The sequence below is a fragment of the Pseudogymnoascus verrucosus genome, assembly GCF_001662655.1.
Source record: "Pseudogymnoascus verrucosus strain UAMH 10579 unplaced genomic scaffold scaffold_22, whole genome shotgun sequence".
NCBI lineage: Eukaryota > Fungi > Ascomycota > Leotiomycetes > Thelebolales > Thelebolaceae > Pseudogymnoascus > Pseudogymnoascus verrucosus.
The window spans coordinates 363779-378616 of record NW_017263673.1 but is presented as its reverse complement, the minus strand read 5'-3'; the positions used below and the strand labels follow the sequence as shown (position 1 = coordinate 378616).

Here is a 14838-nt window from a genome sequence, read left to right as displayed (position 1 = left end):
ACGGGGAAAAGCGGATCTTATGGGGCAGATGTTACTGTACGCGTATAGAACTGCCAGGGAAATGTCTTGTGGGAGGGGGCAATGTGCATGCTCCATTAAATATATGGCATCATTAGTGACATAATATGCATTGTTATATTTAATCTATTAAATTCTGCCTTTAGTTATTTTGCGTTTCAAATCCTGCTTTTCAAGCCGCTCAACGCGGAACTGCTTTACTGCGTTCTGGTATTCCTCGTAGCCGTATCTCTCATGGCGAATCAGATCGCATTCGCGGTCATTGGCATCAAGCAATTCCTGCCTCACCAGTTGCCGCATCTGCTCCTTCGTTGCCCGCAGAGAAGCAGGCGCAGACTGTGCAATTCTCGCGGCGATCTGAACGACCTGGGCCAGGAACTGCTCCCTCGGTAGGATCTTGCTAATGAGCCCATTTAGTGAAGCTTCCTGCGCTGTGATGCGGTCTCCTGCCAGGAAGAGCGATGCGGCTTTTTGGTGTCCCATGAGTCTAGGAAACGAGAAACTCGAGGCTGCCTCGGCCGCCATGCCCCATTTAACAAAGGGCGTGAAGAAGTAGGCATCGGGGACGGAGTAGACCAGATCATAGAGTGCCAGGCTGCTTACGCCGTAGCCCGCAGCAGGCCCATTGACGGCTGCGATGAGTATTTTGTCCGACAGAATCAGGATGCGGTTAAGCTCGTGGAAATCAGATCCTCGGGCGAAGGACATACCATCGCCGTCCACCAGCTCCATCCCGGTGTTGAAAAACTCACCAGTGCCAGACTGGATCATGATGCGAATGGTAGGATTGCTGTGAACCCATCTAAGAGCAGCCACAAGCTCTGCCAGCATTTTGGGATGCAGCGAATTGCCAGATTGCGGGCGATTGTATGTCACCAATGCAACAATGCCATGGCTTAAAATCTCCACCTTGACGTTATCATATGAAGGCACCTCCATAGCAACTTCAGCCTACAATGTGGCTCTGTGGACGGTGTTTAGTTTTGTACAAAGGACGCAGGCGAGATAATAAGATTATAAGATTATAAAAGGACGGAGGTAGTCAGGAACCATATACCATTATGCAGATTATAAGAAACTACAAAGGTAGCAAGGAGCCATATACCGATTGTGCCAAGTGACCAACTGTAACCCCGGTCCGAGAAGTTGCCGAACTATTGTCCCGCGAATAAGCTCTCTCCAACTCTATCTTCACCCTACACCATTGTAGGCATCGTTCGGCCCGGGAATAACTATCTGGGGTAACAGTAGCAGGCACGGACGCAGCTGCAGGTTCCTTGTCACAATCATAAACCTCTCAAGTATCAGTTTTATATCACCCCTCCTCCCACCCCCCCAATCTTTTACTTCTTTATTTACTTTACACTATCCATATATCTACAAATCCACCAAGCTCTTAACCATGGCACATTTTTACGATGCTGTACTCCAGCGACCGGATCGGTTCAATTTTGCGGTAGATGTTATCGATTATTGGGCGGCCCGTCCCGACGACTTAGAGGCAATGTATTGGGTATCAAAAGGCGAGTCTCAAAAGCGTTCCTTGACGTTTAAATACTTCTCACGCCAGTCTCATCGGGTCTCTGTTTTATTACAGCGCTTAGGCATCAAAGAGGGCGAGACGATGGTTATGATCGTCCCACGTGTCCCGGCATGGTGAGAAATCCCACTCTTAAAGCTCCGAAACTTGACGAGGCTAACTAGACTACAAAAGGTGGGAAATCGCCGTTGGAGCTATTCGCAGCGGGGTAATTATCTCACCGGCGACTACCTTGTTGACCGAAAAAGATATTCAGTATCGCTGCGTCAAAAGCAAGGCCAGCGTATTTGTGGGTGACGGTGCAAGTGTTGCCAAGTTCCTAGCAGTCCGGGATGCGTGTCCATCTGTTCGCACCGTACTGCAAGTAGGTGACGTTCCGCACCCAGGCACCGACTCTTTCTACGCATCTTTAGAACTTGTCGAGGCCGATGCTTCGGTGGAAGATGTTAGACGAGACTGGAACTCCCCAGCCCTGCTCTACTTTACATCGGGAACCTCTGGTCCACCGAAGATGGTGCGCCATAACCAGGTTTCATATCCATTAGGTCGGTTTCCTTACACAAGCAGATGCAGTGTTAATATCTAACAAGACCAGCTCTCACCACGACGGCCAAGTCTTGGTATCAGCTAGCTCCAGGCAAGGTGCTTTGGAATACCGCAGAGCAAGGTCAAGACTCCTCGACCATAGCAGGGTTGTGCAACCATAAGCTAATTATTACATTATAACAGGTTGGGGCAAAGCTTCTTGGTCATTCTTTAGTGCGTGGAATTGCGGAGCTACTCTTTTTGTTTATGATGATCGTGAGGCATTCAGCCCTCGGCGCCTTCTAAGGATACTTCACCGGTATCCTATCACAACCCTTTGCGCAGCTCCACTTGCATATCGACAGCTTGTCTTGCAAGAGGCTAAATCCTACTATAAGGAACACCCTCCTATGGCGCTCTCGCATTGCACAGCCGCCGGAGAAGCCCTAAATGACGAGGTTATCAGACAATGGAATGCGATCAGCGGCATGGAGATTCGAGACGGGTACGGTCAGACAGAGTCAGTTCTCCTCTGTGGGAACTTCAGCGGGTTTCCGATTCGTCCAGGTTCTATGGGGAAGCCAGCGCCTACAGTGCCTCTTTCTATCATAAATATCGACGGGTCGGAAACTGCGGTCGGGGAAGAAGGTGAAATGGCAGTGCTGATAGACGATATATCATCCAAAAACGAATTCTTCGGCATCTTCGATGGATACTTAAATGATGATAATACGGTTAGCCGGCGAGAAAAAATATTCACCAAGAATGGAGAGAGGAAGGTTTGGTACCTGACGGGAGACAAGGCGAGGCGGGACGCTGATGGCTACCTCTGGTTTGTTGGCCGCTCAGACGATGTCATCAACTCTTCTGGGTATCGCATCGGTATGTTACCCCTATCGAAATACACTCTCCCATCCCCCCAAAAACAGAATTACTAACGGGTCGGCTATGTAGGTCCCTTTGAAGTAGAATCGACCTTGAAACTGCACCCATCAGTAGTTGAATCCGCCGTGATATCCTCGCCAGATCCAATCCGAGGGGAGGTCGTGAAGGCCTTTGTAGTTCTGATCGATCAATGGAAAGACGTAAACCAGGACTCACTAAGGAAAGAGCTACAAGATTTCTGCAAAAAGAATGCTGCGCCGTATAAGTATCCGCGGAAGATCCAATTTGTACCTTTGGAGTTTTTACCCAGGACGGTGAGTGGGAAGATTCAAAGAAACTTGCTTAGGAAAATGGAATGGAAAAGTGAGACTAAAGCAAAGCTATGAATATATGTAACGAGAGAGCAAGGAACCAATGCTACCTTTATTCGTCGTATCTAGTCTCAAGCGTTGGTGTATATATTCTAGCCCATCAAGTTCTCCTCATCACACACGATCGAGTAAATCTATAAACTTTATCTCCTTTGGTGTGTCGACTGAATTTTAGCCTCATGAACTGTCTATTCTGCGCGGAACAAGTAGGGCGTGCGTAAATAACATTTAAATTATAGCCAGCCTATGTGCAATCTCAAGCAAAGAGTTGTGATATGATACAGCACCCCAACCCCGACCAACCCGCTTCCCTTTCTCCGCTAAAAATACAACTCCACCATTCTCCCCATGCTCCAACACCAGAACTCAATATGCTTGCTTTCATTCGTATAATGCTCCAACAGTAAAGCTCGCCTAACATGTAACACCCACGCGAAGCCACGCCCAAAAATTATCGTCTGCATCAACGCCAAATATAATGCTCTCACCAACCTCACAAAGCCTCCTTCTCCGGCAGCGGCGGCGGAGGCATGGTCTGCACCCTCTTCGCGTCGCGCTCCATCGCCTCACTGTCAGAAGGAGGCCTCTTGCGCTCCTTCTCCCGCGCGGCTTCCTTCTGGACTGCCCGCCTCGCTTCTTTGTCTCGCTTCTCATTCTCTTTCCTCAGCGCCTTAGATTCGAATTCGTGCCAGTCACCTTCAAGAGTTTGGAGTCTCGGATGTGTTAGTTTCATGGTATGGGCAAGTGTGGGGTGAGAACTTACTCTATCGCTTGCTGCGGTGCCGGTTCCTCGACAGCGAAGTACGGGTGCTCCAGCACATCGCCCGCAGTCGGACGCTTAGCGGGGTCGTACTGGAACATCGCCTCGAGGAGTTCGTATGCAGCGGGCGTAACTCTTTCCTTGTACTTGTCGGCGAACACGTTTGGCCGGCGGGCAGTCGGGCGCAGGAGCTCGAACCACTGCATGTCCTTCAAGCCCGGCCAGTCGCGTGAATTCGGCGTGCCGAGGATGGCGTAGATCTTGTCGAGCTGGCTGATCTCGCCACCGTCGCCGGGGAAGATGGCGTGGCGTGTGAAGATTTCGACCAGCACGCAGGCGGCGCTCCAGATGTCTACCGCGGGTCCGTATTGTGTCTCGCCGAGCAGAAGTTCAGGGGAGCGGTACCAGATGGTGATAACACGGTTAGTGTAGTCCAGCTGTCGGCGTTTAGCATAGAAGCGCGCGAGACCAAAATCAGCAAGCTTTAGTTGTCCTTCGTTGCTGACGAGGATATTCGCAGCCTTGATATCTCGATGAAGAACACCTCGTCGATGGAGGTAGTCTAGCCCTTCGAACATCTGCTTTGCAAGGTCCTTCTTCTGCGCGGGGTTGAGTTTGAACGTTGGGTGGTTAAGCAGGCCAGTCAAGTCATGGGAGAGATATTCGAAGACCATGAAGCAATCATTCTTCTCCACCATAACCTCTTGGAGCATGACGACATTGACGTGCTTCAGTGACTGCAAGAGCTTAATCTCTCGCACAGCTGTCACCGGGAAGCCATCCCTCTCGCCTTCCATGCGGATCTTCTTCAGAGCAACCAACTTCTTTGTGTAGACGTGGATGGCTTTGAACACTTTGCCGTAGGTCCCAGAACCTACGACAGATTCATTGCCCGGTTTCCTGAAGTAGACGGAGTCGGAGGTTTTGAACTCGTCTGGGAGAATGGGTTTTGTTTTTAACCGCTTCATGATCTTCTTTACCATCCGAGGTGCAGGTGGTTTTTGGGGTGGAAGTGGCTCGCGATACTCCCGAGTCGCTGGAGGTTCACGGTACTCTCTCGATGGAGGGGGCTCTCGGAACCCCCTAGAAGGCTGTTCTCGGAAATCTCGTGGATCCCGATCGCGTGGTTCGCGGTGGTCGCGAGGTTCACGAGCTTCTCGCTCACGAGCTTCTCGCTCGCGAGGGCCACGAGAGTCGCGGTAGTCATGGCGCCTTGATGAGGCAGGGGCAGTGGGGATATGACGAGACGCATTGTGAGCTGGATCTATCTTGGTTGGCCCGCGTACAGGTACTTTGTCCAGCTTCTGCGATATTTCGGGCTTCGGTGTTGCCGGAGCAGCTTTTTGGGATGCCTTGAAAGCAAAGCTAAACTTGTTCGACTGGGCACTTGTAGGTGTGGGCCTATCTGGTGGAGGCATTTCGTCTTCGACATCAGTCTTCTTCGACGTATCTTCGACCTGCAGGTCTTTGGATGGGCGGAAGAGATCCTCCTCCTCCACGTCTTCCACTTGTTTCGTCTCCTCGAGCCCCGTTTGAGGAATCGAGTCTTGGGAAGGCTGCCCCGTTGGGGATGCGTGCTGAGGAGTTACGTCGCCTGAACTATTGTTTTGGCCCCGACCAGCGCCTTGCTGACTGGCATTCCAGTGTAGATTCTGGAAGTGTCCACCGCCACGACCTCTAAACCCGCCCCGGAATCCCCCTCGAGGTCCGCCACGGTAGTTCTGTTGTGGTGGCGGCTGATGTTGCATACCCGGTCCGGGATACTGTGGCGAGTGGTTTTGTGGAGGATAGTATTTGCCTTGCGGAGGCCCTTGAGGGCCATTCGGTTGAGGGTAGCCTTGATTGTAGTTTGGAGGATATTGCCTGCAATGATTTGTTAGTGCTGTTCAATAATAATAGTTGGATTAAAGTGGGCTTACTGTTGTGGAGAATACTGATGTCCTTGAGGAGGACCCCATCCTCCTCCTCTACCAGCCGGCGGATAGGGTGATTGTTGCGGAGATCCGTGATAAGATGAATTAGGAGATATGTGCTGTGGCGACTGTGAATACTGATTTGTAGGACCTTGGTTGTACTGAGGTTTCAACGGGAAAGCCGCTTGCATCTGGTTTGGATGATGGTAGCCTGGTCCATACGCATATCCACCACGTCCATTCATCTTTGTATCTTCCACGTCGATGCTATTGGGCCCAGATGCAGTTTGCTGATCTGGGCGGTATTCGTCGCGGGACGGCCTGCCACGCCTTGAAAGGCTGGAGGATGTCGTCCCTGATTCCCAGCGACCTCTCGAAGGCCTGGGTGACGTCGAGCCCGATGACTTGTGTCTGTCTGGTCTTGGTGACCTGTTATCGCGAGATCCCGAGCGGTGTCTCCGTGGATTTTGATCGGATGACTTTGGGTGTGGGGACCGGTGACGGTGGCGTCGCTCGCGATGCGTGCTACCACGATCACTGACACTTCGATTACGGCTGTCGGCGGATTCTCTTGGGGGACTGAGTGGTCTGCCAGATGGTACCGTCTCTCGGCGTGGAGACCTGGATGGCTCCTCCCTGTCTGGTGCAGCGGACTTGCCCTTATCGTTCTCAGGCGTTTGGATCGATGAACGCCTATCGCGAGGCCAGTTTACTCGACTGGGAGATGTCTCGTGGCGAGCGCTTTCGATGTGGCGAGAGCTTTCGATGCGGGACACGGATTTGGATGTGGAATGGCGCCTTTCGCGACTTCGACTCTCTCTCCGACGTTTTCGATGGCCTCTTTCCCTCGACGGACTGCGACTCGAACCGCGCTTCCCAACTGACGAGCCTTGTTGACCTTCTCTCCTTGATTTTCCTGCTCCTCGAGAATCCAGTAATTCACGACCTTTATTGCGTTCTCGAATATCCTCCTGCTTAGCTCTCGAGGTTGGTCGTCTGCGGTCCCTGTCTCTGCTCTGGTCTCTGCTCCTGGCTCTACGTTCGGAGCGAGAGCTAGCTTCCTTTGCCTTCTCGCGGTCCCTCCCCCTCTCCCTTTCGATATCGCGTCTCCGGCCGGTGGGTGATGGCGATCTGCGTGGGCGTGTCACTCCTCGATCTACTCGATCTCTGCGGTCGTCACCGTGGCTCCAGCTGTTTTTCATTGCAACATCTCGTGTGGTGAAATGTGGACTAGGCATCTCTGTCATGTCAATGAGTTTTACCTAAGATCGGGCGCGGCGGCGCGGCTCTGCGTTAGCCGAGTTCTGTTGGATTCGCCCTGGCGGCTGCTTCGGCGTGCGATAAGTGTCGAGATGACAACTTTGAAAGTTGAAGTTCCCCCCAGCGAAACAAAATAGAGAAATGTTGATATGTTGTCGAGAATGAATCCTCCAGCGAGTCAGACTTACTGTTAGTCCAGTTGTCGAAAAGTTGTGTAAGCTTGCGAATTGTTGATGTGTCCAGCACCAAAATTCCGGTCGATAGTTGCTGCTTTAGCGATGCTGCAGGCCAGAGAGAGCCTTAATCCTCAGCCCCAATCCGTCGGGATGAGTAGTACAAGTCACGAAGCATTTAACTAATCTACAAATTTACGGCCGTCAATCTCCAAGTCATGCAGACGTGATCTGTGAATCCACGGGCTCAACTATTCCCCCAAAAACGCCACTGGAGTCGTTGAGCAGTTCTAAAACCACCGTGGACGACTTGGCATTGGTGAGAAGCTGTAGCTGTGTAGCTGTCGCGTTTGTCCAAGGCGATTCCTGAATGTCCAACACTGCACGGTATCTTGCCATGCCTGGATTCTCCGTAGCAGACGCTGCCTCAAAGAGGTACATCAATTCTCGTGGCAGCGACAATATGGCGTGATAGATGCAGAGACTCCGCCGAGACGATGGCACGACTCCAAAACTGTCAGACAGTGGGTGCTCATTCAGCGACCGGCTGGTCCGACTGCCGCGATGGTAATTATTACCACTGAGCTGCAAATAATGTACAACTTGGGATCGTGGGAGCGGCGGGAACTCGGGGTCAAATGGGCGGTCGCTCAAGTCGCAGGATATGAACAGTTAGATCGAGATAAAGGGACCCCAATCCAACCAAGAAGCGCCCCCAGCATGCAATTCCCCCGGTAGCCTTCCATATAAGACCGTCATACCCTCCAGCCGATGTTCCATGTGAAGCTGGAGACGGCCATCAGACGCAGTGTGGTTAGTGACTATGAACCCATCCGACAGATGCCAACCACAGGCCATCAAATCAACAACTTGGCCGCCTTGCCATTCAACCACCTCTCAACCTTGACGTGCCCTCTCAATAAACCTCTTTGGGCGCCATGGTATGCGAGCATTATTGCTGTTGTGAATATCCGGAGTGCCGAGGGTAAGTTGCGACGGATCGGATTGACGGCGGGATTGATGGGTGAGATCGCTGGCTGTGTTCGTCCCAGTCCAGGGAAGTTCGTGTTTAAGGTGGGTAGGTAAGGCTCAATTGTTCTGAGGTCAATGGCATATAAACCAAATCATATCTGCATTTGTTTGTCGCATTCCTCATTCAGAGGTCGTTGTGTCCTCCTTCACCGACACCGACGCAGATCCGAACCTAACACCTCCATCGTCACAGCCCAGCAGTGAAGCGACAGCTTATTCATTATTGGTGATTCTTCCTCTTCCGATAAAGGGATTATAATGTGTAAAGCCAGCTCATTCAGATGTTAGCATCTCAGTCATCATAGTCAGACTATGTTGATTGTTGTTCATGAATTGATCACGGTGTCGTTCGGAGACGGACAGACGGACTGTAGCGTTCGCTTAGTCGCTACGTATGCCAACGCTGACCAAACACGTCATTATCCTGTTTGTGACAGATTCTACAAGGATTTCATATGCAGTTATAGGTCCTTGTATTTGCAATTTTATCATATTTGTAGTGATATTAGAGGTTCGAGAAGGATCTATACCCCTGTCAGAAGAAGCAAAGTAAAATGTGTCCAATCCTTTCTATGACCCATAAAAGCTTTATATAATGAAGCTAGTTCCTGGGGTTAGATAGAGTACAGGGCGTACAATAGTGGCGAACCCATAGAACAAAATAAATCCTTTCCTTGTGGGACGGGTGTGGGTAGGTAAGGTTTTGAGTCCCAAGTATATATAACATCTTATATTGTTATCACTTTCCATTTTTTCCCAACACATTCATTTACTCCCAAACGACGCGTTAAATATCACCTGCACACCAATTTCAAACATGGCAGCCGGTGCTCAGCGATCAATCCATATCCGCAAGGCAACTCCTGAAGATGTTGCTACAGTCTCCAAACTCGGAGCACATATCTTCACTGTTACCTTCGGCCACTCCGTTCCAGCAAAAGAGCTTCAATCCTTCCTAGAAGATTCCTACAGCATATCAGCAACTGAAAAGGACCTCAAAGACCCCATGAAGGACATGGTCGTTGCATCAAATCAAGACGGCGCCATTCTCGGTTTCGCCCTCTTAACCCGTGGCAGCACAGAACCATGTCTTTCCCACCTCGAGAGCACGGTAGAGCTCCAAAGGATATATGTGGATCCCAATCACCATGGGAAGGGAGTCGGGAGGTTGCTTGCCAATAAGCTAGAAGAAATTGCGAGGGGTGAGGGGTTTAAGCATATTTGGCTTGGAGTTTGGGAGGAGAACAACAACGCTCAGGGGATGTATGAGAAGTTGGGGTATAGGAGGGTGGGCCACCATGACTTTACTATTGGGGAGATTGTGCAGACGGATGATATCATGACAAAGGAGCTATAAGGCGGTTTCTAGAATTATTTTGTTGGAGTTCTCGACTATTGCGACGAAGAAGGGCGAAGGAGAGTAGATTAGAAGGCAGCTCAGCTCATTCGGAGAGGGGGCTGCAATTTATAGAACTCAAATCGACGGCGCTATGCGGGCATTATAGTTACATATTTGTTATAAAACAGTTTTCTTTTTTTTATTGCGTTTATACTCCTTTTTAAAAACATCAAAAACCAACGACTGCCTCCTCCGGCTATGCTACACTAGATGCTTTTCGTGGTACTCATCCGACATCGTGAAGTGCTCATACCATCGTCAAGCCTATACAAACAAACCCCCCTATAACCCAGCATCTCAAATGCCTACAATGCTTTTTTACTGCGTCGGCGTCGGAGCAGGGCCTCCGCGTCCTCTGTTACCTCCTCGTCCTCTTCCTCCGCGTCCCCTGCCACGGGCAGCAGAGTCCAGGCTAGCCGGGGGTGGCATAGAGTTATACGACTGCGGCGCTCCCCCTCTACCTCCCCTCGCACCATCCAAACCACCTCGGCCTCTCGGCGCAAAGTTTTGCCCATTGGTCTGGACCCCAGCACCGTTAGGTCCGCGAATAGCCATGCCAGAGTGTGTAGCAGGGGCATTGTCGAATCCTAGTCCACCACGGCCTCGTCCGCGACCGAAGTTGTTGCCCTGGCCCGCCGCAGCACCACGGTATGAGCCGCGAAGAGGTGGCGGGGCGCCGGCCTCGCGATACTGTCCACGGCCACCGGGCCCGGTTGGCGCTCCGTATCCGCCATTGGCGGTCAGTGGCTGCGAGATAGGAGCGGGACGCTTCTCGACTGCTGCCTTAGAGCCAGCGATGACTTGCTTGTGCGACAAGTTCAGCACTGAGGTGATGGGGACGGTAGAACCACGGAATGGGTCGCAGCGACCATCGAGGGTCGTTCCACTGATGAAAGTGTGGTCGAAAACAATGTCGACGAGAGTTGTGCGCGCGGTGCGGCTGATGCCCACCACGGTTCCGCGAGTGGCGATTGGGACACGTCCGGAGTCTTGGACATAGACGATGCGGTCACCAAGGCCGAACTTTTGGTTGCCAAGGCGGTGCTCTGCGTCAGCTGGCCTCATGAGCGCGTTCCGCGGAACGCCCTTTAGTTTCTTGCCAACCGGTCCTGGATTGCTCTGAATCATGGCATCGACTGAAGCCTCGATTGCCTTGACAGTGTCAGAGTCGAGTTGTTGAGCATCGATAGGAACCTTATCAAAGTTCTTCGACTCAATTGTCTTCAGCCAAGCGGTAATCTCAGCAAACTTCGCCTTAGCAGAATCAGCGGTGTAGAAATCCGCGGCGTCGTACTCATTGCCTTGAGGCTTGCGTTGGATGCCAGCAATGAACTCCGGGAACCTGATCATATACTGCGAAATTAGATCAACAGCTTTGTCGCTGAACTCCCAACCAGTTTCTCCACGACGGGAATAGCCCAGAACCTTGAGCTTCTTGCCCTCGAATTTCAGGTTAAGGCCTAGGTTGACTCTCAATCCATTCACATTGACTGTGAAAGAAGAGGTCAATTTGCTAAGAACCAGCGGGTGAAGTTGTAAGCGCTTCGCCACAGCATATGACGGCATGTACGGCGTCGTCCTCTCAGACCTGGCAACGACCTCACGGCCAACCTCTGGCTCACGACCTTGGACAGTCGACAGCCAGATCTCGGCCTTGTTTTCGTTGTGCTTAATGATCTCGAGTGGGCGCCCGTAGTTGAACTCTCCAAGGAAGAAGGCTCTAGACCCAATAGGAAATTCTTCCTCGATGGGTAAGGCTGCCTTCTCAATAAAGCGCTGATCCTCGCTGGCCACTTCATCGACCACGACTTGTGAGGCATAGTCAGTCTCAACTCCGGCGATATAGGCGTATTCTTTGACCGTAGCGCCGGCATCGGTCTTCTTCATGCCCTTCAACATGTCGACGTGAGTCAGAGACTCAACTGGCCCGATGATGATACCGAGACGTTTGCTATATACATTCTCGATTCTCTCCGCCTTCCTGCGGAAGTCCTCGATTTCGCGAGGGCCGTGAGGCGTAGCAACAACATGAGCCGAGCCATCTGTTGGGAGAGTGTAATTAAACAGCTCATCGGAAACACGGATGACCTTGGCCTCTTGAAGGAATGGGTATCCAACATGCACCTTTTGACCAAGCCTTGCCTTGGCGTTCTCGACCTTTGTCCTCGCCTCAGTATCCGTCAATGTGACAATTGAGCTCTCGTTGCGGCTGTCTTGTTGGAAGACGTTCACTCCGTGGAAGCCCAGGGCAGCATTGTACGGCAACGTAGCCAAACTAGGGAAGCCTGCCAAGGCATCCTCCCCAAGTTTAACGTCTCCCATGAGACCAACAAAGTATTCTAACCCCTCAATTGTGGGTAGATCAAAAATGTTTTCAACGCAGTGGCAATGCGGGATATCTGGGAAGATTCCCACCAAGGACGATGGATAAGTGAAATCCAAATCTGGAGCGTACGTAAACTTCAATGAAACGCCAAACTCATTACGAGCCTTCTCATCATCGCTTAGAAGCTCGTTTTTCGGCGCCATAGCCGATAGTAGTCGCTTCTCATCGATGAAAGGAATCTTTACAACCGCCTCCCATTCCATCTTCTTGCCGTTCATATCTAGCTCGAAATCTCGAGGGTAGAAATCAATAATGGGCGACTTCGGATCCGTCATCAACTCATGGTACACTGTTGGTACAATCTTCTTACTGCGGTCAGGCAGGACTCCCATCAACTGTTCGTATGGGTGGAACGGTTGGCCAAGCTTGAAGTTGATATCCGCCTTCAGACCCTTGACAACATCTAAAAGCTGGTTAGCATTGCAGATATTTGAGGCATGGAAAACGACATACCTGAAATCATTGGCGAATAATGGTAAGCGTAATACCAAGGCCATGATACGACGCCCTGGTAGTAGTAATACAGAACCCACTGCAGCCCCTGGACGTAGTTCTCGGCGAGCTTTGTCAGTTCCGTCTCGTCATCGCGTTTCCATTCGAATTTCCCGTCGTAGTACTTATCTTTCCACTCCTGGAACTTCTCCTCGTACTTCTTATCCATCTCAGCCTGTGCCTTTTCGGCGCTCACGTCAACGATATTTGCGTTATCGTACTGCTTGACAACCCGTAGGATTGCAAGCTGGGACTCTTCATCCTGCTCTTCCTCCTCGTCATCATCTTGCTCCAACTTCGCAGGGAAGGAAATTTGTAGGTGGCGATCGCCATTCTCATCCTCGACTGTCTTCCAATCTAAGTGAAGGCTATCTGCCAGATCCTCAACAAACTTCCTGTCCTTGGCGGGAAGGCTAGAAGGCAGGTCAAGTGGCTCTGGCGATCGGTTATTGACAAAGATCTTAACCAATTTCCAGACATCCTTTTGCGCCGACGTCATCACCACCTTGCCCTTGCGCTTGCTGCCCTTCTCCATGACATCCACCTTTGCCATTTGCTTGCCCTTGAACCATTTCGCATCCGAGTTCTCAGACTCGAAGAAACGGTACTCCACATGAGAGAGCTCTTCCAGTAAAATCGCTAACCGCGGCATGTTGATAACTCCGCCCTCATTAAGGTATCCGCCTGCCTTTGGTAAAACAGACTTGTAGATCTTGAACATCAGCGCCAACGCTCCTTCGTTAATATGAAGATTGGGTAAATTGGGCAAGAAATCGTTTCCAACGAAGAACGCCATCAAAATAAAGTCGTCAATGACCCGTTCCAAGTCGAACTCGAAACCCATAATGCCAGGCTCTTTTAATTCCTGGAACTCGATCTCCAAGTATTCTCGTACAATGCATAAGTGCATAAGGTAGAAATTTTGGTGCTCTAGCTCCTTCGACTTCGCCTTGCTCTGTCGCCCAAAAGTAACTTCTTCTCGAAGAAGACAGAAATGAGGATCGTGACTTAACAGACCCAGCATAATAAGATCTGCGTCTAAACCGTACAGGCAATGACGGACATTATGGTCGTAATCCGGTTGTGCTTTCGACAGGCGGATGTACTCCATAATCTTGTGCTCTCCCTCTCCCGGAACTTCATGGCCAGAGAGAACAATCTCTACACCCTGCCAGTCGGTATCTTCCGACACCTTCTTGTTGATGAAGTATTTCAGCTGCTCCGACAGCTTCGCCATGAACGCTGTCCCTGGCGTAATGCAGTTGCTGTCGAATGCCTCCTCTTTTGGCATCTCCTTCCCCTCACGAATCGCCTTTTCTCGAGCATTTTCAACATCGAGAGCTGTGCGGAATCGTCGTGCGCGCTGCTGGTTCATCTTGGCTCTGGGAGCAACCCCATCAATGGCCATGAAGAAGAGCTTGTGCGGCTTGATCTTCCCAAAAAGATGCTCGATGTAGTTAAATATCGCAATGAACATCTGCTCCTCTGTCATACGGAATGTCGCATCGTCGGAGTCCTTGTGGGTGCAATTATGGATAATACCGTTCATATCCAGCTAATAGAGCATTAGTATATGACACAAACATGGCATTGTAGTCCTGCGCGCGGCAGGCAAGGTTCATACATAGAGATTATCGAATTCTGGAATGCGGTTTTCCGCGATGAGCTGAGAGATAGCTGGGTACCTCTCGCTCATCCAGCGGAAGAACTTTGGAACACCCATCGCAGCGGTCGCTGTATAGCCCTTCTATAAGTGCTGCAGTTATATCGACCTGGCGAGGCGTGTAGTGGTTGTGATCTGAAATCGAATTTGAGCGTAGACTGCGCTAAAAGAGGCGATAACAGATGTAAGGACTGTTATATAAAACGATCAAAAGCCTGCAACTCCTAGAGAAACCGAAAAGTCGAATATAATGACTGCGTATGTGAAGATATGACAAGTAAGAGGTTGTCTGGAGGAAGCCTGTGACTCTGGCATTGATCGTTGTGACTCTGGGTCTTGACGTTTGAGTTCGTCAGGCTGAGCCCCCCTTCAGGTTAGCCTCGCGATAGGCTGATAATCCTTGGAGGGACTTTAAGGTTGC

At 50.8% G+C, this 14838-nt stretch overlaps 5 protein-coding genes across 5 annotated transcripts; 2 read left to right on the top strand and 3 right to left on the bottom strand.

The window, feature by feature from the left end:
• Positions 1-147: 147 nt before the first annotated feature.
• ECI2_2 (Enoyl-CoA delta isomerase 2, mitochondrial) lies at positions 148-1033 on the bottom strand (the record flags this gene model as incomplete). The annotated part of the gene is made up of 1 exon (XM_018274864.2): positions 148-1033. The coding sequence occupies exon 1, from the start codon at positions 955-957 to the stop codon at positions 148-150; it is 810 nt and encodes a 269-aa protein (XP_018130347.1). The 5' UTR covers positions 958-1033.
• Positions 1034-1370: 337 nt separating this feature from the next.
• On the top strand, positions 1371-3454 carry VE01_05399 (uncharacterized protein). Its single transcript, XM_059463698.1, has 5 exons — positions 1371-1674; positions 1733-2103; positions 2154-2225; positions 2288-2965; positions 3038-3454. Exons 1-5 carry the CDS (start codon positions 1421-1423, stop codon positions 3352-3354), a joined length of 1692 nt encoding a protein of 563 aa, XP_059319695.1. The 5' UTR covers positions 1371-1420; the 3' UTR covers positions 3355-3454.
• Positions 3398-9016, bottom strand: CTK1 (kinase subunit of RNA polymerase II carboxy-terminal domain kinase I). The gene is made up of 3 exons (XM_018274862.2): positions 6019-9016; positions 4103-5962; positions 3398-4052 (listed from the first exon to the last, which is right to left on the bottom strand). The coding sequence occupies exons 1-3, from the start codon at positions 7257-7259 to the stop codon at positions 3833-3835; spliced, it is 3321 nt and encodes a 1106-aa protein (XP_018130256.2). The 5' UTR covers positions 7260-9016; the 3' UTR covers positions 3398-3832.
• On the top strand, positions 8955-10057 carry VE01_05397 (uncharacterized protein). The gene has a single exon (XM_018274861.2). It carries the CDS (start codon positions 9295-9297, stop codon positions 9832-9834), a length of 540 nt encoding a protein of 179 aa, XP_018130253.1. The 5' UTR covers positions 8955-9294; the 3' UTR covers positions 9835-10057.
• Positions 10002-14780, bottom strand: VE01_05396 (uncharacterized protein). The gene is made up of 3 exons (XM_018274860.2): positions 14379-14780; positions 12716-14309; positions 10002-12665 (listed from the first exon to the last, which is right to left on the bottom strand). The coding sequence occupies exons 1-3, from the start codon at positions 14475-14477 to the stop codon at positions 10195-10197; spliced, it is 4164 nt and encodes a 1387-aa protein (XP_018130252.1). The 5' UTR covers positions 14478-14780; the 3' UTR covers positions 10002-10194.
• Between the last annotated feature and the right edge of the window lie 58 nt (positions 14781-14838).